Raw genomic sequence first — 24,908 nt, 5'->3', positions numbered from 1 at the left:
GTAGCAAAAATACATGCTGCCAGGATCTTTTTAACGGCGGAACCTTTCCTTGAATGATAGTTTTTCGTGATATATTGTATCTATTTGAAGCAGCGTGAAAAGATATTCTAATCACTCCTCCATCAAAACAGTATTCCATTTGGAAACCAAATGACGTCCCTTTTGGTTTCTTTTTCACTTTTACAATAAAAAATTGTTATTTTGGAATATGTACCGTGTATAAATCCATAAGCATTTAGTAAAAGTCGGTTATTTTAATATTACAAACAGATACTTCAATTTTATTTATTTGTATAGATAATAATAATAATAATACATTTTATTGTACACCAAAAACAGAAATAATACATAGCAAAGAAAGAAAAATATTAACAATATATTCATTAGGTACAAAGGGCGACCTTATCGCTAAAAAACGATCTTAGGACAAAGGAAATGGTCTAACGTTAGCATAGATGTACAAGTTACAACCAATTTATAATAAATATTCAAATAATTAAAGATATGCATACATACATAAATACACACACACATACATACAATTACATTCCCGGGGCTGAGGTGATACTCTACCGGGCGCGTCTCCGTCAGCGGATAGGACAATGCTCGCCGCTCACATGAGCGGAGGGTAGGAGTGAAATAAAATAGCTCCCGTGGACAAAACACCCCAAGTTAAGACGTTAAGATACCGTGTCGAGGACTGCATGGCGTCAGGGAAATGACGTCGCAAACGGTTCCCCTGGGGAACCGAGTCCAACCAGAGGCGTATTTAGTGGCCTTACTCCAGCAACCGGGGCTCTGCTGTGAGTGTACGGAAATTTCCCTAGGTACTTGTGGGTACAAATGATGAATAGATTAAATACCAATATGGACCAAAATCAAACGAAGGAAGAAGTTAGTGGAAACGGGTGTCATGCCCAACAACCAACGCCACTAGGTAGTGCTGAAATGCAAAGGACGCAAGCGCTGGAACGTCTTGAAAAGCTGACCTACGAGCTTCAAGAATTCGTCCAATTGAAGATTAATATCCATAAGGAAATAAAAACTAAGACGACTGGTGTTGCAAACGCCCGCAGAAAGTTCAAGGAATTGGACGAAGAATGGCGTACAATGCACCAGCGTTGTCTTTGTGTTACGCCGGAGGATGCAAGTGCCGCAGAACTAATACGCAGTCAAACTGATACTGAGTCTGTGGAAGGGAGGGACACCGGCCGATATCCCACCTGAGATAGCCTAGTTTTTCATTGCCTAAAAATATGGACAAAATGACATTTTCTAAAAATGAATCCTAGCTAGATCGACTTATCGCCCCCGAAACACCTACATACCAAATTTCATGACAATTGTTGGACCCGTTTCCGAGATTCAGATTACATAAATAAAAATAAATATATAAATAATATATTTGCATTGCTCGTTTAAACGTATTAGATGTATAATAACTTTACGTGCTGTGTGGCTACGGCACTAAAGAATTTAGCCACCCCCTCTCTTCCCGTGGGTGTTGTAAGAGGCGACTAAGGGATAACAAGGTTCCACAACCACCTTGGAACTTAAGAAACCGACCGATGGCGGGATAACCATCCAACTGCTGGCTTTGAAATACACAGGCCGAAGACGGGCAGCAGCGTCTTCGGTGCGACAAAGCCAGTACTGCGGTCACCAACCCGCCTGCCCAGCGTGGTGACTATGGGCAAAACACATGAGTTCACGTTATTTTCGACGTAAACTTGTGGAGGCCTATGTCCAGCAGTGGACTGTATAGGCTGTAATGATGAACTTTACGTAGGTAATATTTATTTTAAGTTCACAAGACCAAGAAGGTCTCTTTTACATAAGAAAGTAATAAAAATCTAACATTTAATGGGTAAACGAAAATTTCTCTTCTTTTCTCAAACATACGAATATTACGAACGATAATAATAATATTAACGCTTTGGAGTAATTTTTACAGCAACTAACTTATAACTGAAGCGCTAGCGATCGTGACAATTATTTGTGTAGGCCCATAGATCAAGTAAAAAAAGGTAGATAACGCACCTAGAACAGAAAACTGAAGCCACATTTTTAAAGATGTGTGAGTGAGTGAAGTGTTGACACCTTTTAAAAAAAGTCCCTAAAATTTTTATTAAACAATTAATTTAATATAGGTAAAATGGGTATGTGAAAATAAAAACCTGTTTATAGTTTTAAATAAATTTACTAAAAATAAAACAAAAAATCGGTAGAATAATAAAAAAAAATATTCGTAAGATAATCGTATGAATGGACACTTCCTATCCCCTCTGTTTATCTCTTTTCAGTTTGCAGTCGGTTTTTTTAAAACTATTTTTCTTAAACCTAGAATCCTTTATGTTGTATAAGTTTTTTAAATTTTTGTCGCTTAGAACTCAGAGTCATCGTCATTGTTTGCATTTACTAATATGATGTAGTCTTATGTTCAAATATTTTTCAATCACTAATCGTATTAAATTGACTTTATGCGCATGGCCAGCATAATCGTGGTCATTTTCTCAGTCTACCCATTCACCTCTTATTAAAATATTCGTTGGAAACCTAAAACCATGAAATTTGATAGTAAAATATGGGTACCTAGTTTACTCAAAAATTGTAAAAAGTTAAAACATAAAACAAACGAGTTAATAATTCATAAATATATTTTGATTTTTTTATTTTCAATTTATGTAACATAAAATAACACGAGAAAAAAAAAAACAAAAACTATGTCTACTTTTTACTTAATTATTTTTCTGATTGCCTACAATTTACTTACCCACATTTTGGGGTATTGAAAAAAAGAACTACTGGCAACACTCCCGTGGTACGTCATTTCGTGACATTGAAATTATAAGTTCCGATTAAGCTCAATATTATTTTGGAATAACAATAAATTTAAAGTTTTATATGTACTTACGTGTGAAACGATATTCCTTCAGATTTTTTGTTTACTTTGGTATTGTTTTTGCACCATTTAATCACACAAGACGGCATTTTATAAGCAAAGTTACTGTATGAAGCCTCGTGACATACTAACGAAAATGAGCGTAGTTTGATGCATATGTGTGCGTGAGCGCGTGTATTTACTTGAAGGAGCCGAGTTTTGTGGCTTCACTAACAACAAAGGCCGCGCATCATCTACTTTTTTTTACTATATCTATGTGTAGGAGGCCATACTTATATAGAATGAAAATAAAATTATAATGAAACAACTTTTTCAGATTTTATCGCGGTTTTATTAAGGTTTTTAAATACCCGACGTATCGGACACTTTAGAGCAACCATAGTCACGGGAGGATCCGAAATATTTGATACATTATAATGAGTGAAATTCGCGTAAATATTCGACAACAATGACCAAAAATGTTTCATTAATGTATAAAAACCTGAGAGATATATTCTCGAAAAAAAAAAATGTTTAACAAGTTTGTCCATTACGATTTAAAGGGGCAGTTTATTATCACTATCATCGACATTAGAAATACTAGATGCATCACTGCCAGAAAAAGTGCAGAGTTCAGGATACATAGGAATTAATTCAAAGTTGTCATATTGGTTATCGTTAGTACTGGTTTTCCATTTTTCTGTAATTAATTTCAGAGGTTGAAGACATTGTAAACTTTGTTTAATTCGTATCAGTTCGATATTACATTGATTTTCAACTTCCAAGAGTTTTAATTTAAATGCCTTCGCCAGCATTTGCTTTCTAATGGCGTTTTTCTTTTCTATTTGTGCCATGTTAAGTGTTTTTTGATATTTTTGCAATTGTTTTTCATATTCTAATAAATTCTCGTCACAATGAAGTTTGTTATCTACTGAAGACGGATATATGTCTGTTGTAAAAGACAAATTATCTGTTTGATCTATGGTTTGTTCATTATTTTCCATATATGAAAACTTCGTTAAAGGTTCAATAGCCTGCATTTGAGTAACTTTATTTTCTTTAAACAATCTTATTTTTTCTTCATTAAGTTCCAGCTTTAGTGATGTTAATATGTCCTTACATTGAGCTATTCTTAGTTTTAACTTTGCCTCATTACCGTCGAAGTTTTTCGAAGAATTTCCATCACCCTCAAGTTGATCTTTGTTTATTTCAACACTTTTCAATTTTTTGGTAGTTTCATCAAGTAAATTTTTTGGTAGCACTTCGTTTTTATCTGGAGACGTAAGATCACTCTTATCTCCAGAAGCCAATTTCAATTGATCCATTTCGTTTAAATCCATAATAATAGTTTATTTTAAATATTCTTTACCTGTACAATAAAATAATTATAAATATCTAAAATCAAAAACCATCGAAATGTCGGAAATGTCATAAGCTATGAAAAATAAATAAATATATACAGCCTCAAATCTCATAATTATGTTTGTCAATTTTTAAATAGGTTTTTATTTCAACCTAAGCAACACAAACAATAACTATTGAAATATTATTACATTTATTTAAATTTTATTGTACACCACAAATACATTAAAAACAAGGCTTGAAGGTAGTTCTATACAGATTATGAAGTACTATGAATGGACATATGGCTAATTATCAAATAGGCTGGCTGGCCTGACAACCTAAATACAAAAAGGAAAACTTAAAATACTAACATTATATAAAAGTACAACATATACGGTTTCTCGGGGTAACTTTGATTGACACAAAATTATTTTTTATTTTTTACGTGGTCCACATATAGTGCGTACAGTTAAATTTATAAAATTTGTTTACTTAACAAACTTCGTAAATCAACTCTCTGAAAAAAAGAAGCTTTCAAAGAAGTTAATGTCAAAAACTTTGCTAAAAGTTCCGCGTGCAATTTTTGTATTTTTTTCAGTGGTAAACTTTTTAGATAACTCGAAAATTTTGCTACTATCAAGATATGTAAAAACATAATACACGCTTTAATATTTACTAGGTAAGATTGGCGCAATCATCTGTACTCATTTGGCACTATTGAAAGCCATTAACCCTAAAGAAGTGGAGGAAGTAGAACCTTTAATATGTCTATCTTAAAATCTCATCTGTATCATAGTTAGTTAGTTACCAATAAAGGGGTTATAACTTTGACACACAACAAAATTGCCAGTTTTTGATACATATTACGATTTTATAGACGTTAAATAACTTGTGAGTATGAAAACCAACCTGAGAGCACATATTATCTCTTGTGTCTTATATTTAATATTGTCAAAGTTAGCTAAAAAAATATAGTAATGATCTGTCAAAGTTACCCCGATTGACTGTAAGGGTTAAGAAAACAATTTAGGGATAAAATCAACCGTTTATCGTCATACGCATATGTCGTCCGCATATTTATGTGATTGTTGATGATTGATTTTTACCTATTCATCTATGATTAAAATAATTATATCGTTCATATTATGTTTTATATTCTCTACGTGAACGTTGAAGGTATAATTATGGAATGTTCTTCTACACTCCATAGGTATCCCTATCTGGAGATAGATCTATCTGGATCCTAGATAGCCCAGATAAAAACAGATAAAAATTGTATGAAAATTATATGAAAATTTTGGAATCCCTGTTTCAAGCACACAATAGTTTACAATATAACTTCCTGTACAAAACATCGTTTTTTATTTGGAATTCTCAGCAGTGATAAAAATTATATAGGTTTGTGTAGATTTACTACTAGATTTAAAGTGTTATTGTGCTTTATCAAACTTAGTATAACGGTTAACATAACTGTGCTTAAGAAATACTATACCAATATATTTTTTTCTCCTTCTTTTTCAAATAAGTTGGGTTTCATGACTCAGGTCAAAAATTTGAGTGTAAAAACTAAACAAATATATAATATTATGTTGTACTTATATATATATGATATTTTGAATACATTTTTGAACGCTTCAATTATTTCCTCACCTCGTAATGAAAATATTTTACAATTTTCATCCAGAATTATTCAAAATTAAAACTTAAGGCTTATACTATGTACTACTCCGTTTTACATTATAATTTTAAAACGTAGCAGTAATAGCTTGAATTTTGGCACGAGAGCAAACGAAATCGATATCTATTCACTTTACTCGGGTTCACGATTTAAAAAATTCGACTCGAATAGTTCGATACTTTTAATCGGAAATGAAGTTATCTAATACTATTAAACGAGCAATTCTTGTATATATATCATCTGTATCTCGGTAACGGCTCCAACGACTTTCATGAAATTTAGTATGCAGGGGATTTCAGGAGTGATAAATCGATATAGCTAGGATTCATTTTAAAAAAATGTCGTTTTATCCCTGTTTTTAGGCAATGTAAACATGGCTACAATATCGTTAGAATACGATGGTAAATTTTGCAACTGTCAATAAAGTTGTAATACCTCATGTGGGAAATCAGCCGGTCAGGATCGACCGAGAATACCACGGATCCAATCCCCATGTCTCCAGATCTTTTTCTTTTCTAATTGACTCATGATTTTTTATTTAAGTAGCCAGTTCATATTTTTTATTATTATGTCGGTAAAATCTGAAAATATTTTTCATATTTTTAACCGTCTTCAAAAAAAGGAGGAGGTTACTCAATTCGATACAATATATATATATATATATATATATATATATATATATATATATATATATATATATATATTATGTATCTTCGGGGACAATTCTTTTTTTGTTGGAAAGAAGATATCTCTAGTTTGGTAACATGATAAGGAAACCAGGATCTGATGATGGGATTTCAGAGAAATCGAGGGAAACTTTCGAAAATCCGCATAACTTCTTACTGGGTGTACCTGATTACAACTTTTGGAGTAATCTTTGATAATGCGTATTGACTATTTTTTCGTCTACCTACATTGTATTACTTGTCGATATAATTGAAGTCGGTTTTTCTTCGTTTGCCTGCAAATACAATTATATCAATATGTAATTCGTATTTAAATATGATTTCCAAAAAACACGATTTACCAAAAATACCGAGCTAAGCTCGGTCACCCTTAGAGCGAAAGACTCGAATCCAGCTCTCAATAAATTAAAACAAAAAACTCGGTCACCCAAAAACGGTCTATAATAAAGGCGCGGGAACTTTGAAGTGAAAAGGCGGTCTTTTTTTTTCAAAAATATTTTATTAATTTTATAATTCATTCACTGGAGTTTTTTATAAATAAATACTTATAAATTAATCAAGAGATGGGGAGAAGTAAGAAAAGGAAAAAGAAGGAGGAAGGTAACGCTGAGGACGACTCGTTGAGCTCCGACTCCGAGTCCATAAAATCTGTTGAGCTAACAGACGCCGAAAGGTATGCCCCGTTTCGGGTAGCCGATTACGTGCGGCACTACCCTGAGAACGGGGGTAATTTTGACTATATTGTATTCCTGGAGAGTACAGAGGCTGACAAGCCAATCGGAACAAGAGACATGATGACACTCGCTAATAGCATAAAAAAATATAATAAAGGCGTGAAACAACTAAAACGCATTAATAAAAGTAAAGTTGGAGTTATCTTTGATAGACCTGCTTTTGCTAACGCGGTCTTAGGCAACAAAAAATATCTTGATGGGTACAAACTTAAAGCTTCCCTTCCGGCTGCCGCTACAGAGGTCACTGGGGTAATTTCTCATGTGCCTATAGAATTATCCAATAAAGAAATATATTCAGCTCTAACTAGCACGAAAAATATTATATCTATACGTAGATTTATGCGACGTGTAAGAGAAAATGGAGAAATAAAATTAATCCCCACAAAAACAATTTCTATAACCTTTTCCTGTCCCAATTTACCAGATAGTGTGGACCTCAACAGCTGGCGGTTCGAAGTACGGCAGTACATCCCGCCAGTAAAGCAGTGTCTAAAGTGTTTAAGATATGGTCATATTGCAAAATTCTGTAAAAATTCACAAAGATGCAGCATTTGTGGCGAAGGTCACAATTTTAAAGATTGTCAGACTCCTTATACTGCAGCCAGTTGCTGTCACTGCTCTGGCAATCACATTGCCATATCCCCTGCATGCCCTGTTAAAAAAGAAAAAATCCAGCTTAACAGAGATAAATTTCAGAAAAAAAGCTTTGTTGATGTTTTAAACAGCTCTCACTTTCCATCATTAAACAAAACTGATCAGTTCTTATCTCTTTTAAATTCCGAAATAATACTCAAATCTATTACAGAAGCTTTAGTAAAACTTATAACACTAAACAAAAATAATGAAATACCTATCTCTTCCCAAAATATTAAAAATGTCCTGCAAGATACATTAAAAAAGGTTACTAATAAATAATTTGTACTTTATGGATACTTTAAATATTGTGCAATGGAATGCTCAGAGTATTCTACACAATCAACATATTTTTAATTATTTCCTTTTGGACAAAAATATTCACATTGCGTTAATTTGTGAGACTTGGTTAAAGCCTTGTCAAAAATTTAAGATACGTCATTACAATGTAATTCGTCTTGATTCAGGAAACACCCACAATGGCGTAGCCATATTAATACATAGCTCTATTTCTTATTCTAAAATTGATACTTTTTATGATGACTCCATTCAAAATGTTGTTGTTCGTATAAAATACTCTAGCAACAAAGAACTTACTATCATAAGCTTTTACAGTCCAACTAATTGCAATCCTGCTTTTTCTAAATCTAAACTAGACAGGTTAATTAAAAGTTTACCAGAACCAATCTTCCTAGCAGGAGATTTTAATGGCCTAAACTCAGCCTGGGGCTGTTCTACTTCTAATTGTCGAGGCAAAGACATTTTAGAGTCTATCAATAACAATAATTTGGTTATACTTAATGACGGAAGTATGACCACTGTTGGTTCGCACATATGGAGACAGAATGCTCTTGACTTAACCATAGTATCACCTTCATTGGCTCTAGAGTGTGACTGGTCAGTACATGACGATCCCTTAGGCAGCTACCACTTTCCTGTAATCACAAAAATTTTACTTAATAACAATCATTACAATGCCACTCCTATTCCCAATAGTAGCTCACTACCCTGCTTCCCTAACCTGAACAACGTTGATTGGAACATTTATAATTTAAATGTCCAACTATTGCTCACTGAATTTTCTCTTGATACACAAGACCCCCTTCATAACTACACAAAATTTACAGATATTTTACACTCAGCACTGTGGAAATCATCTTCTATTTCTAAGCACTCTTTGGTTAATACAGCTTTATCTTCATGCTCTCCTTCTAACTTAAATAAAAAAAAAAAACTTCTTCCTTGGTGGAATTTCAATTGCACCAAAGCCGTATTAAATAGCAAAAACGCTTATTTGACTTTTAAATCTGATCCCACTGAGGCTAATTACATTAATTTTAAAAGACTACAAGCCACCAAAAAATATATTATCAGAAATGAGAGAAGAAACAGTTGGATAAAACTTTGTGAACAATTTAACAGATCGACTCCTATATCAGTCATTTGGACGTATATGCGAAAATTTAACAAAAGCTATTCTCCACCTTCCCATAACAACTCTGACTATTCTTGGATCTTTGATTTTCTCAAAAAATATACTCCAGATACTGTAGAGCCAGCCTTTAATCTTAATTCTTTCTGCCATATTCTTCCTAATCAAAATTTTATTATAAAATCTTTTACCATTGTCGAATTAAATTCTGCTATTTCATCCAGAAAAGACTCTACACCTGGCCTTGACTACATTTCATATAAAATGCTTAAACACCTGTCTTCTCAATCTAAACTAATTTTATTAAATATCCTGAATCTTCTTTGGGAGCATAATCTTATTCCTATGGATTGGAAGGTTGATTGTTTAGTACCTATCTTAAAACCCAACAAGGACAAGTTTAACTTTGATTCATATAGACCTATAGCATTGACTTCTTGCATGGGAAAAATATTTGAACAACTTTTAAAACAAAGATTGGAACATTTCATAGAGTCTAATCATATTTTACCTTCTAATCAGTTTGGTTTTAGAAGAGGCAGGTCTTCAAGGGAGAGCATTGCTCACTTACATCTTGATATTTATAATGCTATACAATCAAAGCAAGCCCTCGCTGGAGTTTTCTTCGATGTAGTTGGAGCCTTTAATAATGTTAACCATCATATTCTATCCACGGAATTAGCTGCGATTGGTTTACCTGTAAAAGTTATACAATGGATTTTTAATTTTTTGCACAGTAGGAAGGTATTTGTTAAGTATAATAATAGACTTATTGGTCCAAGGCTTTCTCATAAAGGTACATGTCAAGGTAGCATTTTGAGTCCATTGATTTTCACACTTTATATACATAGATTAAACTTAATTCTAGGCTCTCATATATACAATTTACAGTTTGCTGATGATTTGGTAGTCTATTGTTCTAGTAATAATATAACTACCCTAAATCTTAAGTTAAACGAAGCTTTAGTTAAATTAAATTCTTATTTTAATTATCTTGCATTGGACATTAGCTTTGAAAAGTCTAAAGTCATAGTTTTTAATAAAGTAGGGTCTGAAAGAATTAAAATAAACTATAATAATATATCTCTTCTTATCACAAATGAAGTTAAATTTTTAGGTGTTATATTCATGAATAACTTATCATGGAACAAATATGTAGACCACATAGTTGATAGAGCTCTTAAGGCTCTTAATATTTTAAAGTCTCTTGCAAAAACATATTGGGGTTCTGATCCAAAAATCCTTCTTACCCTATATAAATCTCTTGTACGCAGTCATTTTGAATATGGATTTCTATGTTTTTCTGCTAATGACAAGTTGGTTAACAAATTAAATATTATTCAAAATCACAGCCTGAGACTTATCACTGGCGCCATGAAAACAACCCCAATTAATTCGTTACAGGTCGAGTGCAACATTTCCCCTTTACACCTTAGATTTAAATATTTGAAATACTGTTTTTTGCTAAAACTGTTTTCCATTAGTAATCATCCTCTAATTAAAAAGCTTAATTACTTACATAGTAAATATCCTGTAAATGCTCCATTAACTTCTAATAACCCATTTATTCTCTTCGAATATTCATTCATGTTAAATCTAAATAACCAACACAAAATACACAGTTCTAGCAATTGGATGTGTTACGAAAAGGAGTTTGACTGTCTTATTAATCAAATCGATATTATTATTGACCATAAGCTAAAAGAGCGCCAGGAAGTTTACAACCTCATAGCACAATACTCTGATAAGTTCAAACAAGTTTACACAGATGGATCAAAAAATGATATAAATGTTTCCATGGCCTATTATGTACCTCATCTGAAGTTTGGCCAAGGCGTCAGATTGAAAAAGGAGATATCAATATTTACAGCTGAAGCTCTAGCAATTACTGCTGCCCTAGAATTCATTAAAAAACAAACTAATCAATATTGGCTGATCATTACTGACAGTATGAGCGTTCTAAAGGCTTTAGATAATTATCAATTCAGTGCTAATACAAACTTCATCATTTTAGAAATAAGACATCTCCTTTATCAACTATCCAGAAGAAACTACAACATCAAATTATTGTGGACACCTTCACATATAGGAGTAAGGGGAAATGAACATGTGGACTTTCTGGCACGTTCAATTGTTGACAGTGACAGCGGCAGCCCTGTTGATGAGAATGTTGCCGTACCATACACTGATCTATTAGTTGCTATTAAATCAAAAATCCTATCTGATTGGCGTGATCTTTGGCGACAAACCTTGTTAAGAAAAGGATCTTGGTATGCTCAGATAAATCAAGATATTGGAAAAAGTCCTTGGTTTACTAAATCGCATCAACATAGAAGCAGAAAATATTATACAATACTATGCCGCTTGAGATTTGGACATTGCAGATTTAATGCACATTTGAATCGTATGCGTATCATCTCATCGCCCGTTTGCCCACATTGCACCAACAACTCTACACAGTCTTTAGATCACATATTTTTTGAATGCTCCGCTTTTAATCTGGAACGCCTCTTATTTATAGCCAACTTGTTATCAACTTCTGGACCAAAAAATGTCCCGCGCAATACACAAGATTTATTGACTAATTTGGATAACTATACTAGTATATTTGAATTTATTTGCAATACTATCAATGATATTTGAAACAGGATCAGGACCTTCATTCATCGGATGTGAAATTTTATTTTGATATTTCAGGCTTCGGCCTATTACAGACTTGGTTTCGACCTCGCCTATCACTTATAGACAAAGAAGAGTAGACGAAAATATGAAATTTCAGACTTGGTTTCGGCCTTACTCTACCAGTCATCGAATCAGAAGAACAATAAAGTTACTTCAGACTTGGCTCCGGCCTTTTGATATATCAGAACGAAACTTACAAATTCAGACTAGGCTGTATGGATTATAGTCCTTTGCCTTTCCCTATTGGGGATAAATTTTAAAACAACAACAACAGCGGTCTAAAGTTCCAAATGACAATTGACAAATGTCAAAATAATTTACCGCTGAACGCCGCGGCGCGCCGATTCTCATAATTTATCATATTTTAAATTTTACTTTATAACAGTCTATGCCTAATTTCCTATGTAAAAAGACTTAATAAACTTATAAAATGGGTCTTCTAGAACTGTGCGAAGAATATTTTAATACTACAAATTTGTATGAAGTACTCCAAATTTCCGAAACAGCTACTGAAAAAGAAGGTACTACTGATAATTGTTTTTTTGTTTTTGTTTAAAATACCTACATAATTTTAAATTTATAACTTGATATTTATTTAAAATAATTAATATAAATAAATAATATGTTTATTAATTGCAGTTAAAAAAGCTTATCATAAATTATCATTAAAAGTTCATCCGGATAGAGTAAAAGATGATGAAAAACTAATAGCTACCGAAAAATTCAAAGTTCTTGGTGGCGTTCATGCTATTTTAAGTGATAAAAATAAAAGAGAAGTTTATGACACCACCAAAAGTGTTGATGAAGATGAATACAATGTTATGAAAGATAAAGATTGGACAGTATATTGGAGATTGTTATTTAAAAAAATAACAGAAGAAGATATCAAAGCATATGAAAAAGAATATATAGGTGAAATTACAAATAATAAATTGTGAAATAAAAGGAAGTAAATAAAATTGTATAATATTAATATTTTTGTGTACCTGTTATAGGTTCTGAAGAAGAAAAAAATGACTTAAAAAATGCATATCTAGCAGGCAAAGGTGATATGGATTACATTGTAGACCAAGTTCAGTTTGCACGATCAGAACATGAACCTAGACTTCGTGGTATCCTCACTGTAAGTATATTTAATATTTTGTTTTAAAAATAATATCATATATTATTATGAATATGGTAATGAAAAAAAACTTTAGTATTATTTTGTATTTTATTTCTAAGACTGTCTTATTGTTATATTCATCAATTTCAAGAGCCTTCTGCCATTTTTTTTTTTGTGCAGTCAGTGGACTGGCTTGCGTACTCACAACGATGTCTCTGATAATACAGTAATGCATTCAGGATACTGATGGGGCTGTTGTGGCACTGTAATGTTCTGTGCATGTCATTACTTAAGCGTTTCCGCAGCAGTCATAATAGTATTCTGATCTATAAGATAGATGGGAGAGTCCAATGCTGCAACATTGGATAAAACTCCATGTGATATGATGAATAATTTAAATTGTAAATATATAAATATAATTGTTTAAAATTTATTATTATTCCAACACTAGATTATAAGAAACATTGTTACTAACACTATATGGGTTCTCAAAATAAAGGTTGTTATTATTATTAATTTAACATCAGTCTATAATAAGTAAGTTTTAATTAGTTAATTATATTGAATAAAACTTGTAAGTATAGTAAAATAATATAATGAACTATATTGGCTTGGTATATCTGCTATAACGATGTGATAATGCTAGGGGCTACAAACATTTATGGCTAGTGTCAATACATAGGCGTCAAAACTGAAGCTACAATTAATTTGGAATGTAGATTCTGCAGAAAACAATCAGTAAGAAACTTTGAAATAGTGTTTAAAAAAAGCTGTTTTAATATAAAATTGGTAATATCTTGAATGATATACATCGTCGTTGTATGAATCATCATATCAATTGTAGGAAATGATAGAGCAAGGTGACATCCCAGCATATAAAATATTCACACACGAACCTGCAAAAAAGCGTCAGCGTCGCCACGCAAAAGAAAACCGTGAAGCAAAAGAGGCTGAAGAACTGATAAACACGCTTGGTCTTAAATCCGGTATGTAAATAAATCTAATAATCTAGCTAATTAACAAACCGCTTTTTTATTACTATGCCGATATATCATTTAATTGACTGTATGAAATCTATTTATATATAAATAAATGTTTGTCTGTTTGTCCTTTATAGAATCGTAAACTATGCATTTGATCATTTCATGATCTTCAGCAAAGTGTTGTACATGAGCCCACAAAGGTTTCTGAGTTAGTACAACCAAAAAAAAGCGTAGCAACGCGCGCAGGGTACAGCTAACTAATAAAAACCCAGTATGCAAATTATTACTTTTTGCTTTTTATTATTATTGAATGTCTTTTTTTTTTATAATATGGTATGCATTTTTCCCCATATTACAAATCATACACATACAAATCAGAATGGACCCAAAAACTCTTGAAGCCGAGGTTCAGTGCAAACTGCTAACTAACCAGCTGATCAGATTAGTTTTTTTTTTTTAACAAACTAGTACTGATTAAGTCTCTCGCATATTTCCAATATTGACAGAGTGAGATGGGTCATTGTTAGAGATGGTGCCACTGTCTTTGTTCTTGTTTAGAAATTGTAAAAACCTGTTCATATTGAATACTTCTAAAATTTTCTGTGGGGAAAGTAAAATTACACTAAAAAAGAACAATAAAACAATATTCCACTCACTTCACTCACTTCAGCCTATCGCAGTCCACTGCTGGACATAGGCCTCCCCAAGTTCGCGCCACACATCCCGGTCTTCCGCAATCCTCATCCAGCCTACACCGGCAATCTTACGTAGATCGTCGGTCCAACGGGCCGGAGGACGTCCCACACTGCGTTTGCCAAGACGCGGTCTACACTCTAGGACCCGTCTACTCCAACGGCCATCGGTCCTGCGACACAGATGACCAGCCCACTGCCACTTCAACTTGCTAATTCTGTGGGCTATGTCGGTTACCTTCGTTCTCTCGCGGATAGTCTCATTTCTAATCCTGTCTTTGAGAGAGACCCCAAGCATAGCCCGTTCCATTGCACGTTGAGCGACTTTAAACTTGTGGACCAGTCCCTTGGTCAGTGTCCACGTCTCGGCTCCGTATGTTAACACAGGCAGGACGCATTGCTCGAAAACTTTTTTCTTCAAGCATTGCGGAATCTTCGAATTGAAGACTCGACGGAGTCTGCCAAACGCCGCCCAGCCCAACCGAATCCTCCTATCGGCCTCCTTCTCGAAGTTGTTGCGGCCTAGTTGGATAGTATGGCCTAGGTAAATATAATCCTGAACAACTTCGAGAAGGGTACCATCGACCGATACCGGTATCGGTATGACTTGGTTGTTAAACATAACTTTCGTCTTATCCAAGTTCATACAGAGACCGACACGTCGGGAGGACTCGTTTAGGCCGGCCAGCATTTGGCCTAACTCATCCAGCGTCTCCGCAAAGATGACAATATCGTCGGCGAAACGAAGGTGAGAGATGAATTCACCGTTGACGTTGATGCCCCGTTCCCCCCAATCCAAGGTCTTAAAAACATCCTCTAGCGCAGTGGTAAACAGTTTCGGTGATATTACATCCCCCTGTCTTACCCCGCGCCGGAGGGAAAATAGGTCTTGTTCTTTGGTCATTGACATGAACGGTCATCGTCGCCGCGTTGTACATAGATTTTAGTACCTCGATATATCGCCAGTCGATATGACATCTCTGCAGAGAGTCCAGGACAGCCCAGATCTCGACGGAGTCGAAGGCTTTCTCGTAGTCCACAAATGCTATACACAGCGGTTGATTATATTCTTCCGTCTTTTCAAAGCGTCAAAGCGCGTAGTACGCTTAACTACAGAAAACATGTCCGCCATAACTCACACACAAACTATATGGTCTGGCTCACTCATTAAAACACTTGCTATACGCAGGTAATCACGGAGTCAATTGAGTGTGCATATAACTACAGCGTTTGTGTGAAATGGGCTCTATGTTCATTATGTGGACCAATAACACAAACAAAATGTTCGGTATTCGTTTGTTAAATAATTGTGTTTGCTCGCAAACGAAAAAAAAAACCGACTTCAGTTACATCGACAAGTAATACAACGTAGATCGACGAAAAAACAGTCAAGTAACTACGCGTTATCAAAGATTACTCAAAAAGTAGTTATCAGATCTCGATAAAATTTATATGTGACCATATGATAAACATCAGCTTTCGATTAAATTAAAAATTATCAAAATCGGTACACCCAGTAAAAAGTTATTACGGATTTTCGAGAGTTTCCTTCGATTTCTCTGGGATCCCATCATCAGATCCTGGTTTCCTTATCACGGTACCAAACTAGAGATATCCCCTTTCCAACAAAAAAAGAATTATCAAAATCGGTACATGCAATCGAAAGTTATGCGGTATAATACAACGTAGGTCGACGAAAAAAGCGTCAAGTAAAAACGCATTATTAGATATAACTCAAAAAGTAGTTGTTAGATCTCAAATAAATTTAAATGGGACCAATTGGCACACACCACCTTTCGATTAAAACAAAATTTGTCGAAATCGGTCTACCCGGTCAAAAGTTCTGATGTAACATACATTAAAAAAAAAAAAAAAAATACAGTCGAATTGAGAACCTCCTCCTTTTTTGGAAGTCGGTTAAAAAAAACTGACTATAGTTCTAATTTAAGAAACATTAGATTACTGTTAATAATGAATTAAAAATAAATATCAAAATACTTAAATGTAATGTTCCTTATAAATTCGATCTCTTTATCTATTTTTTTTTTTTTTTTAGATTACATTCCATTGGCTTGTTCATACATGACTTAACTATTAACTTTAACCAATACTTGTTATCACATCTAATGTTAAATTGCAGGTGAAAATAGCCTAGAGCTAATGATCAAACAAAAACAAGAAGCACGCATGAAACGAATGGACTCTTTAATTGATGATTTAGCAGCTAAGTATGGTGGCAAATCCAAAGGAACAAAGAGAAAAGCATCATCAAAGACAGAATCAACTGCCAAAAATAAAAGAAAGAAGTAATGAGATAGGAATTTGTTAAATTTAATGTCTGTAACATTCATTATGTATAAAATTCATTTATTGTTTTTCTGGACCATATTTGGGCGAATACCCAACTATAGTGAATAACGAAAGAAGAAACCAAACAATAAAATGGAGATTTACTTGAGATAGATTCATGACAATTTTTTTATGTTAGTTTTAAAACTCGACCATATTTAAAATTATTCAAAATATTGTTTTATTTAATTTTTCATTTTGGGGAATAAATCTCATAACACATTAGGTCTGTTCTAACATTAATTTAAGTGACATGGTATTTATTTTAATTTTGTATTAGGTACTTATTTTATAAAAAACACAATACAAAAAAATATATATATAGATTTTTATTCTTCTTCAATAGCCACTTGAGTCGACAGCTCAGTGTAGAAAGGACCTTGTTCAACATATTTTTGAAGTCTCATAATAATATTTTCATCAAACACTGTAGAATTTGCCAGATGCTTTATTATTTCATACTTGGCTACTTTTGATTCTTTTGTATAGTCAACAGTCCGATCGAGTAAATACTCAATGAAACCTGGAATTAATTATTGGTTAATCTTTTCAAGAAATTAAAAAGTATCTATTATGTGATATCAAATCTCATACCTGCTGTCTTTGCAACCAATTCTACACCCCAGTGATGTTGACAAACTGCGTTAAGTAAATTTAAACTGGCTAATCTTATGTCAGGAAATGGATTCTTACAATTTTCAAACAGCGCATCCATTGATCCTGTTTCTTTGTTTAAGCTTCTAAACCATTCTCGAGTCATTAAAGTTACTCTGGGATCTATTGGTTCAACCCTAGCTTTTGGGTCTCCATCAATAGCAATTAGACTGGCTATGCAATGTAGTGCACGAATTTTCATCTCTGTAGGGTTATTTTTTACAATAAGTCCTAATTTTTCAATGATTTGTGTGTATTTACTTCCTAAAAAGTGAAATAAAGTTAGTATCATTTTAATTAAATTTTAATTTTTATCTGTACTTTAATTCATAAATACCTAATGCCATTAAACACATTTTTCCTTCTATTGTTGTGCCTATAAATCCAAGTGTGTCTAGAGCTACTGGCAGAATTGTTATATCATCAGAGTTTAATGCATCAAAAAGGGACTCAACTAAGATAGGGTATTTCTGAAATATTTCATTTGGATAATAATGTGCAATAGCCCCAAAAAACTTCATATAACCTGGGAAAAATCAAACATTATTAGAAACTACTTAAAAGATTAAATTGGATTAGTTTTCAACAAATTCCTCTTTTTACCTGGTATTAATAAACCACCAAAAGCATTTTCATGTAAATTTTTTACTAATTCTGAAATTTTCAACAATGTTCCTTGTTTGATGAGGTAATTGATACCATGAGGTTTTATTGCTAATTGTGATAATAGTTCCAGGATGTTTAGTTGATATAATATATCATCTGATTCAAGTTCATTCACCATAAAATCAATGTATCCCAAGTCCACGCATAAATTAAATAGTTCATAAGATTTAGAAGATATATTAATAATTACCTGTTAAATTAAAAAAAAAAGCCTTTTTACCTTGTATTCTATTATATATTAATATAATATGATCCTATAAAGTTTTATCATAAATTGTTCTCATTTATAATTATGTTATTTCTTATTTCATAAGTTATTTTCTTAATGTATACTATAAATTGTTTTATTATAACCAATATGACATAAGTAAAAAAAAAAATACCTCAAATGCATTGCACTTGCTACTACTATTACTTTCCAAAGCAATTTTCATTTCCTCTAACACCTTAGGATAAATATCAACTGGTAAATTAGATGTTATAAAGACAGCTTTATTAGAAATACCAATATCTTTATCGCAGACCATCTGTGCAATAGCAACATATACATCTATGTACTTAGGTAACGGCAGTAAGAGGGTATCCTTTGAAACAGTTTTATATACCTGAAAACATTATAAAGTTTGTTCAACAAGAAGCGATACCAAAACGTAAACAAAGCCCATCATTTTTTCGTAGCAACGACGGAACAAACAAAATATAGGCTATATATCTTTCTATAAGACAAATAACAGTATCCAGATAAAATTTTATGATACATTTTTTTTTTTGTTATATTTCTATTTGCAATAAATATTTTGCAATTGTGAATCTAAAATTTGTAGTTTCTTAATTGAAGAAAGCAGGTCCTTAAAGACCTATTTTGTCTCCTGCTGTTAAATTAAAATCTATTTTTAACCGACTTCCAAAAAAGGAGGAGGTTCTCAATTCGACTGTATTTTTTTTTTAATGTTACTTCAGAACTTTTGACTGGGTGGAGCGATTTCGACAAATTTTCTTTTAATCGAAAGGTGGTGTGTGTCATTTGGTCCCATTTAAATTTATTTGAGATCTAACAATAAATTTCGAGCTATATCTAATAATGCGTTTTTACTTGACGCTTTTTTCGTCGACCTATGTTGTATTATACCGCATAACTTTCTACTGGATATACCGATTTGGATAATTCTTTTTTTTGTTAGAAAGGGGATATTCCTAGTTTGGTACCATGATAAGAAAACCAGGATCTGATGATGGAATCCCAGAGAAATCAAGGGAAACTCTCGAAAATCCGCAATAACTTTTTACTGGGTGTACCGATTTTGATAAATTTTAATTTAACCGAAAGCTGATGTTTATAATGTGGTCACATATAAATTTTATCGAGATCTGATATCTACTTTTTGAGTAATCTTTGATAACGCGTACTTACTTGACTATTTTATCGTCAATCTACGTTGTATTACTCGTCGATGTAATTGAAGTCGGTTTTTTTTCGAAAAACACAATTATTAACTTACACACACAACAGGATAAACTTTATCCACAACCAGTGGAACAGGCCCTAAACAAAACCCAATGTCATAAGAATGTTATACAAACCTCGTCTACAGCTAACCTACGCACACAATCATTGTTATGTCGTAACATGTACATAATATAACTTGGATAAGTCGCAATAAGTTCTCCGGCTTGAAATTTTTCAAAACATAGCTTTAGTACTTCACAAGTCAATTCAACTTCATTCCTAAAATTATTAGTTGCATGTTACAATATATTGTTAAATTGATGTTAAATCATATAATAAAAAAAAAATATTTTACAAATCATTAATGATTGCTAATTAAGCAAATTAATTAGCTTAGCTTAGTGCTGTGTGGCTACGGCACTAAAGAATTTAGCCATCCCCTCTCTTCACGTGGGTGTCGTAAGAGGCGACTAAGGGATAATAAGGTTCCACAACCACCTTGGAACTTAAGAAGCCGACCGGTGGCGGGATAACCATCCAACTGCTGGCCTTGAAATACACAGGCCGAAGACGGGCAGCAGCGTCTTCGGTGCGACAAAGCCAGCCCTGCGGTCACCAACCCGCCTGCCCAGCGTGGTGACTATGGGCAAAACACATGAGTTCACGTTATTTTTGGCGTAAACCTGTGGAGGCCTATGTCTAGCAGTGGACTGTATAGGCTCTAATAATGATAATGATGAAGCAAATTAAAAAGGTGATTTGGTAAAAACGCGAAAAATTTATACCCGGTCTGATCAGACATACTGTATTACAATATTTTAAATGATTTTAATATTACTATATCTAAAAAAAATTGGACTACACTAATTCATATAAACAAAGTATCAAATAAACTTTTAAATTAATACAAGTTAGAATATTATTAAAATATAGGTAGTCTCCATAAAAAGGTTGCACTAAAATATCAAAGTAAAGAGTATTTTATCATTACGCTTAGTTTAAAATATTATGTTAGACTTACTTATCTGGAGAATTAAAACAGTGAATAATTTTAGAAATTCCCATGCTCCTCATAATAGTTACAGCTTCGGATGCTGGTTTATATGTTAATAGGATTTTTAAGTCATTTAAAGCTACAGATCTTTCTTCCTCGACATTTAGTTTTTCAATGTAAATTTTATACTGCTCTGAGTTTTCACTTGACATTATTAAGTATTTTAATAATTAAAAAAGGCAAATATAATCATGAACTAACCTAAAGCTTGCATTAAAATAGTTCGAACAACACTATTTTAGAAACAATTTTTGCGTTCAGTTACAAATTAAAACGCAATGTATATAAAACCTATATTAAAAATATATATATATTTTTTTTTTTTTTTGTTGGAAAATTTAACTCATCAAATTTTGAATTTGACATTTCAAAAAGTTTTTCTCTTCTCTATGACCAAGCTAAGACAGCTAACTATATCGCCTACTCTGTTTATTTAATACCTACGCAAGGAACTTATATTGGATATAACTTCCTTGTTAATATGTCAAATACTGTTTAGTCCGAAACTTGTGTTAATTACAAAATTTTACAAAAAAAATCCCACTCATAATTTTATTATTAAACTCAACACGTTCGTCACCCAAAGCAATTCATTTGTGTTGTTCGCGGTGACAAATCCGACTCTAGGAGCGTCGTAATGTAATAACAGTAATATAAATAATGTGATTCGAGAATTATGATTTAATATCATCACTTTAGCCTATCAAACTCCACTGCTGGACATAGGGCCTCCCCAAGTTTTGACGTAAACTCATGTGTTTTGCCCGTAGTCACCACGCCAGTGGCGTAGCGTGGTTGTCGGCCGCCCGGGGCGGAAGAAAATTTTGCCGCCCCCTTATGTAGGTATTTCAATTTAAAGTATACTAAAACTTACTTAGCTGAGTGGCTACGACATATAGAATTTAGCCACCCCCTTTCATCCCGTGGGTGTCGTAAGAGGTGACTAAGGGATAGAAAAGTTCCAATAATAATAATAATAATGATAAAGCTTTATTTAATTCCATGCAAAATCATCAATCCTTATCTCAATTTGCCCAAATCAAAATTTCAATCAATTAAATAACAATACAAAATAATTAATAGTACTTATTAGATTTTATTAAATTAGTGATCATTATTAAGACATTTCTTGTAAAATAAATAAATTAATCTAATATATAAAATTCTCGTGTCGCGGTGTTTGTAGTTAAACTCCTCCGAAAGGCTAGACCGATTCTCATGAAGTTTTGTGTGCATATTGGGTAGGACTGAGAATCGAACAACATCTATTTTTCATCCTCCTAAATGTTAACTGTAGTCCACCCCTAGTTTTTTTATTTTTTATTTTTTTATTTTTAGATGAATTATTTACATTTTTATTTTTTTTATGATACATCATTAAAAAATACGTACAACCCTAAATTTTCAACCTTCTACGATCAACCCCTATATTTTATTTGTTAATTATAAACTTTATTTTTTTGGCAGGATTTTTATATTTATTTTGTCATGACTTAGAATAAAAAAAAATTATATTACTCTTAATTTTCAACCTTTCTACGATCAAGCCCTATTTTTCCATCGCAATTTTTATTTTTTATTATTTTTAATAATTTCCTTTAATTGTGATTTTTTTCTCAATTCAATTTGATCTCCTGCCTTCGCCGGTCGATAACTATCAATCGATCAGTTATCCCCGCTAGAGGTCTACATTACGTTGTCACCTCTCATCCAGCAAACATCACGGGGATGACAATAAAGCCGGTCTCCTGTCTTACTCACTATACTGTTTTCGGCCATTGTTTTTTTTGGTTTTATTTGTGTACCGATCGTAGTAGTGACTGTTATACGTATTATTTTAATTTTTCTGTGCACTAAATAAAGCATACTTTCATTGTTTACAACGCTTTCGTTTATAAGTAAATCCCCGCACACTTATATTATAGTGGATAGTTTATTGGCAAAATAACGTTTGCCGGGTCAGCTAGTTAATAATATGAAATAGCAAAGTTCCAATACCACTGTGGAACTAGTGAAGCCGACCGATGGCGGTATAGCCATCCTACAGCTAGCTTTTTAAATACACAACCGAAGACGAGCAGCAGCGTCTTCGGTGCGACAAAGCTAGCCCTGCGGTCACTAACCCGCCTGCCCAGCGTAGTGACTATGGGCAAAAACCCTCATGAGTTCGCGGTAGAATTTTAGGCCCTCAGTTCTCGGTAGCCCTACTATTCCCGGCTACAGCAGCGGCCGCGGTAACGGTGGGGCGGAGGGTGCTGAGGATCACCGGGATACGGGAGGCTGCCACTCAAAACTACAGGTACTACGTACCGGCTACGTATAATGGAGGCATGTTACGGCTGGACCACAACCTTACCGAACTGGAAGTAAAATCGAGTCTTAAACTTAAACATAAGTGAAGTATACTGGGGTTGTCCGAAGTTTGAAGAGAGGGCGAAGACACGATGATCCTGGACTCCGGGCACTTGTTCTGCTTCCGTGAAGGTGATGGGCTTTCCCAAGGTGGCGTCGATTTTCTGGTCCACAAGACTCTCACTAACAACGTTGTGGAAGTCAGCAATGTGTCGAACCGGGTAGCGTACCTTGTACTTAAACTCACTGACAGGTACTCCCTAGAAGTGATACAGCTCTATGCGCCGACCTCAGCACAATCTGACAATGAAGTCGAAGCCTTGTATGACGATATTACTAGGGCCATGCATGGGACTACTTCGGCATTCTACAACGTTGTTATGGAGACTTCAACGCTAAAGTGGGAATACAAGACCGCGACGAATCGAGGATCGGACCACACGGGTAGGGGCACAGGAATCGCAGGAGGCAGATGCTCGTCAACTACTACGAGTCAGAGGGGCTCTTCTTGATGAATTCAATTTTTTGAGAAGAAGCCCCAAAGGCGGTGTACCTACATGGCAAAGCCCTAACACTATGATGAGGAACGAGATAGATTCATCATAGCGGATAAAAGGCATATATTCAGAGATGTCTCCTTGGTTAATTAGTTTAACACTGGCAGTAACCACCGGCTATTGCGGAGCACTTTAAATATATACCTCCGAAAAGAGCGGGCCCGCTTAGTGAAATCTACTCTCCGACGTACGCTGCCCCAATTACTATGTGGCTCCGAGCAGTTTCAATGGGAACTTCAAAACCGATTCGATTCGCTGGAAACTACTGGCAACGTGGAAGAGATGACCGACAACGTGGTGAAGACGGTGTGTACACTAGGTCGTAGGCATTTTCCGCCGACGAAGTCAACAAAGCAGTCCAACTCTCTTCCGAAGCCTTGGATCTAATGTGGCGGAGGCGCGAGTTGCTCACTGCTCAAGCAGCTTTGCCAGAACAGAGGGCTCTTTCCAAGAAGATACGAAAACTTGTACGCCAAGACCTCCACTGCTCAAATACGAGAGAGATTGCTACTCTGATTGAGCAGAATAGGGATGACGTAGTTACGACTGAGCTACTTAAAGCCGCAGGGCGACCTGCCCTAAAAGTCTTGGCGAGACTCTTTCACGCCTTTCACCCACCGAGGTAACACGCCGGAGGTGTGGTCCAGTAGTGTGTTTGGTGCTGTTCTTTAAGAGAGGCGACAAGTCTCTGTCAAAGAATTACAGACCGATCTCACTTCTGAGCCACGTCTATAAGCTGTTTTCGAGTGTTGTTACGAATCGTCTCGCCAGAAGACTCGACGAATTCCAACTACCGGAACAGCGGGGTTTCGAAATGACTACAGCACTGTAGACCACATCCATACTGTTCGGTAGATTATACAAAAGACAGAAGAATATAATCAGCCGCTGTGTATGGCATTTGTAGACTACGAAAAAGTCTTCGACTATTGCTTCTCAAAATGGAAAAACAACTTTTGGATTAATTTTTAAAATAGCC

The 24,908-nt window shown here is 34.1% G+C and overlaps 3 protein-coding genes across 3 annotated transcripts; 1 reads left to right on the top strand and 2 right to left on the bottom strand.

The window, feature by feature from the left end:
- Window positions 1–3,210: 3,210 nt before the first annotated feature.
- Window positions 3,211–4,206, bottom strand: LOC123655159. The gene has a single exon (XM_045590994.1). It carries the CDS (start codon window positions 4,204–4,206, stop codon window positions 3,439–3,441), a length of 768 nt encoding a protein of 255 aa, XP_045446950.1. The 3' UTR covers window positions 3,211–3,438.
- Window positions 4,207–12,379: 8,173 nt separating this feature from the next.
- Window positions 12,380–17,375, top strand: LOC123655320 (dnaJ homolog subfamily C member 9). Its single transcript, XM_045591133.1, has 5 exons — window positions 12,380–12,591; window positions 12,710–12,982; window positions 13,066–13,193; window positions 14,020–14,161; window positions 16,991–17,375. The coding sequence occupies exons 1-5, from the start codon at window positions 12,501–12,503 to the stop codon at window positions 17,158–17,160; spliced, it is 804 nt and encodes a 267-aa protein (XP_045447089.1). The 5' UTR covers window positions 12,380–12,500; the 3' UTR covers window positions 17,161–17,375.
- Window positions 17,376–17,513: 138 nt separating this feature from the next.
- Window positions 17,514–21,313, bottom strand: LOC123655321 (26S proteasome non-ATPase regulatory subunit 5). Its single transcript, XM_045591134.1, has 7 exons — window positions 20,988–21,313; window positions 20,101–20,245; window positions 18,903–19,124; window positions 18,457–18,709; window positions 18,191–18,379; window positions 17,794–18,117; window positions 17,514–17,722 (listed from the first exon to the last, which is right to left on the bottom strand). The coding sequence occupies exons 1-7, from the start codon at window positions 21,170–21,172 to the stop codon at window positions 17,529–17,531; spliced, it is 1,512 nt and encodes a 503-aa protein (XP_045447090.1). The 5' UTR covers window positions 21,173–21,313; the 3' UTR covers window positions 17,514–17,528.
- Between the last annotated feature and the right edge of the window lie 3,595 nt (window positions 21,314–24,908).

Source organism: Melitaea cinxia, chromosome 7, assembly GCF_905220565.1.
Source record: "Melitaea cinxia chromosome 7, ilMelCinx1.1, whole genome shotgun sequence".
Lineage (NCBI taxonomy): Eukaryota > Metazoa > Arthropoda > Insecta > Lepidoptera > Nymphalidae > Melitaea > Melitaea cinxia.
This window is presented reverse-complemented; position numbering and strand designations above follow the sequence as displayed.

Excerpts from the sequence above, each read along its gene's own strand:
- LOC123655159 (XM_045590994.1), bottom strand. The coding sequence starts at position 4,206 with ATGGATCAATTGAAATTGGCTTCTGGAGATAAGAGTGATCTTACGTCT.
- LOC123655320 (XM_045591133.1), top strand. The coding sequence starts at position 12,501 with ATGGGTCTTCTAGAACTGTGCGAAGAATATTTTAATACTACAAATTTG. Across the intron at positions 12,983-13,065 it reads ATATGAAAAAGAATATATAG|GTTCTGAAGAAGAAAAAAAT; the intron begins GTGAAATTACAA and ends TACCTGTTATAG. Across the intron at positions 13,194-14,019 it reads GACTTCGTGGTATCCTCACT|GAAATGATAGAGCAAGGTGA; the intron begins GTAAGTATATTT and ends TATCAATTGTAG.
- LOC123655321 (XM_045591134.1), bottom strand. The coding sequence starts at position 21,172 with ATGTCAAGTGAAAACTCAGAGCAGTATAAAATTTACATTGAAAAACTA. Across the intron at positions 19,125-20,100 it reads GTAGGTTAGCTGTAGACGAG|GTATATAAAACTGTTTCAAA; the intron begins GTTTGTATAACA and ends TAATGTTTTCAG. Across the intron at positions 18,118-18,190 it reads AATGTGTTTAATGGCATTAG|GAAGTAAATACACACAAATC; the intron begins GTATTTATGAAT and ends TTCACTTTTTAG.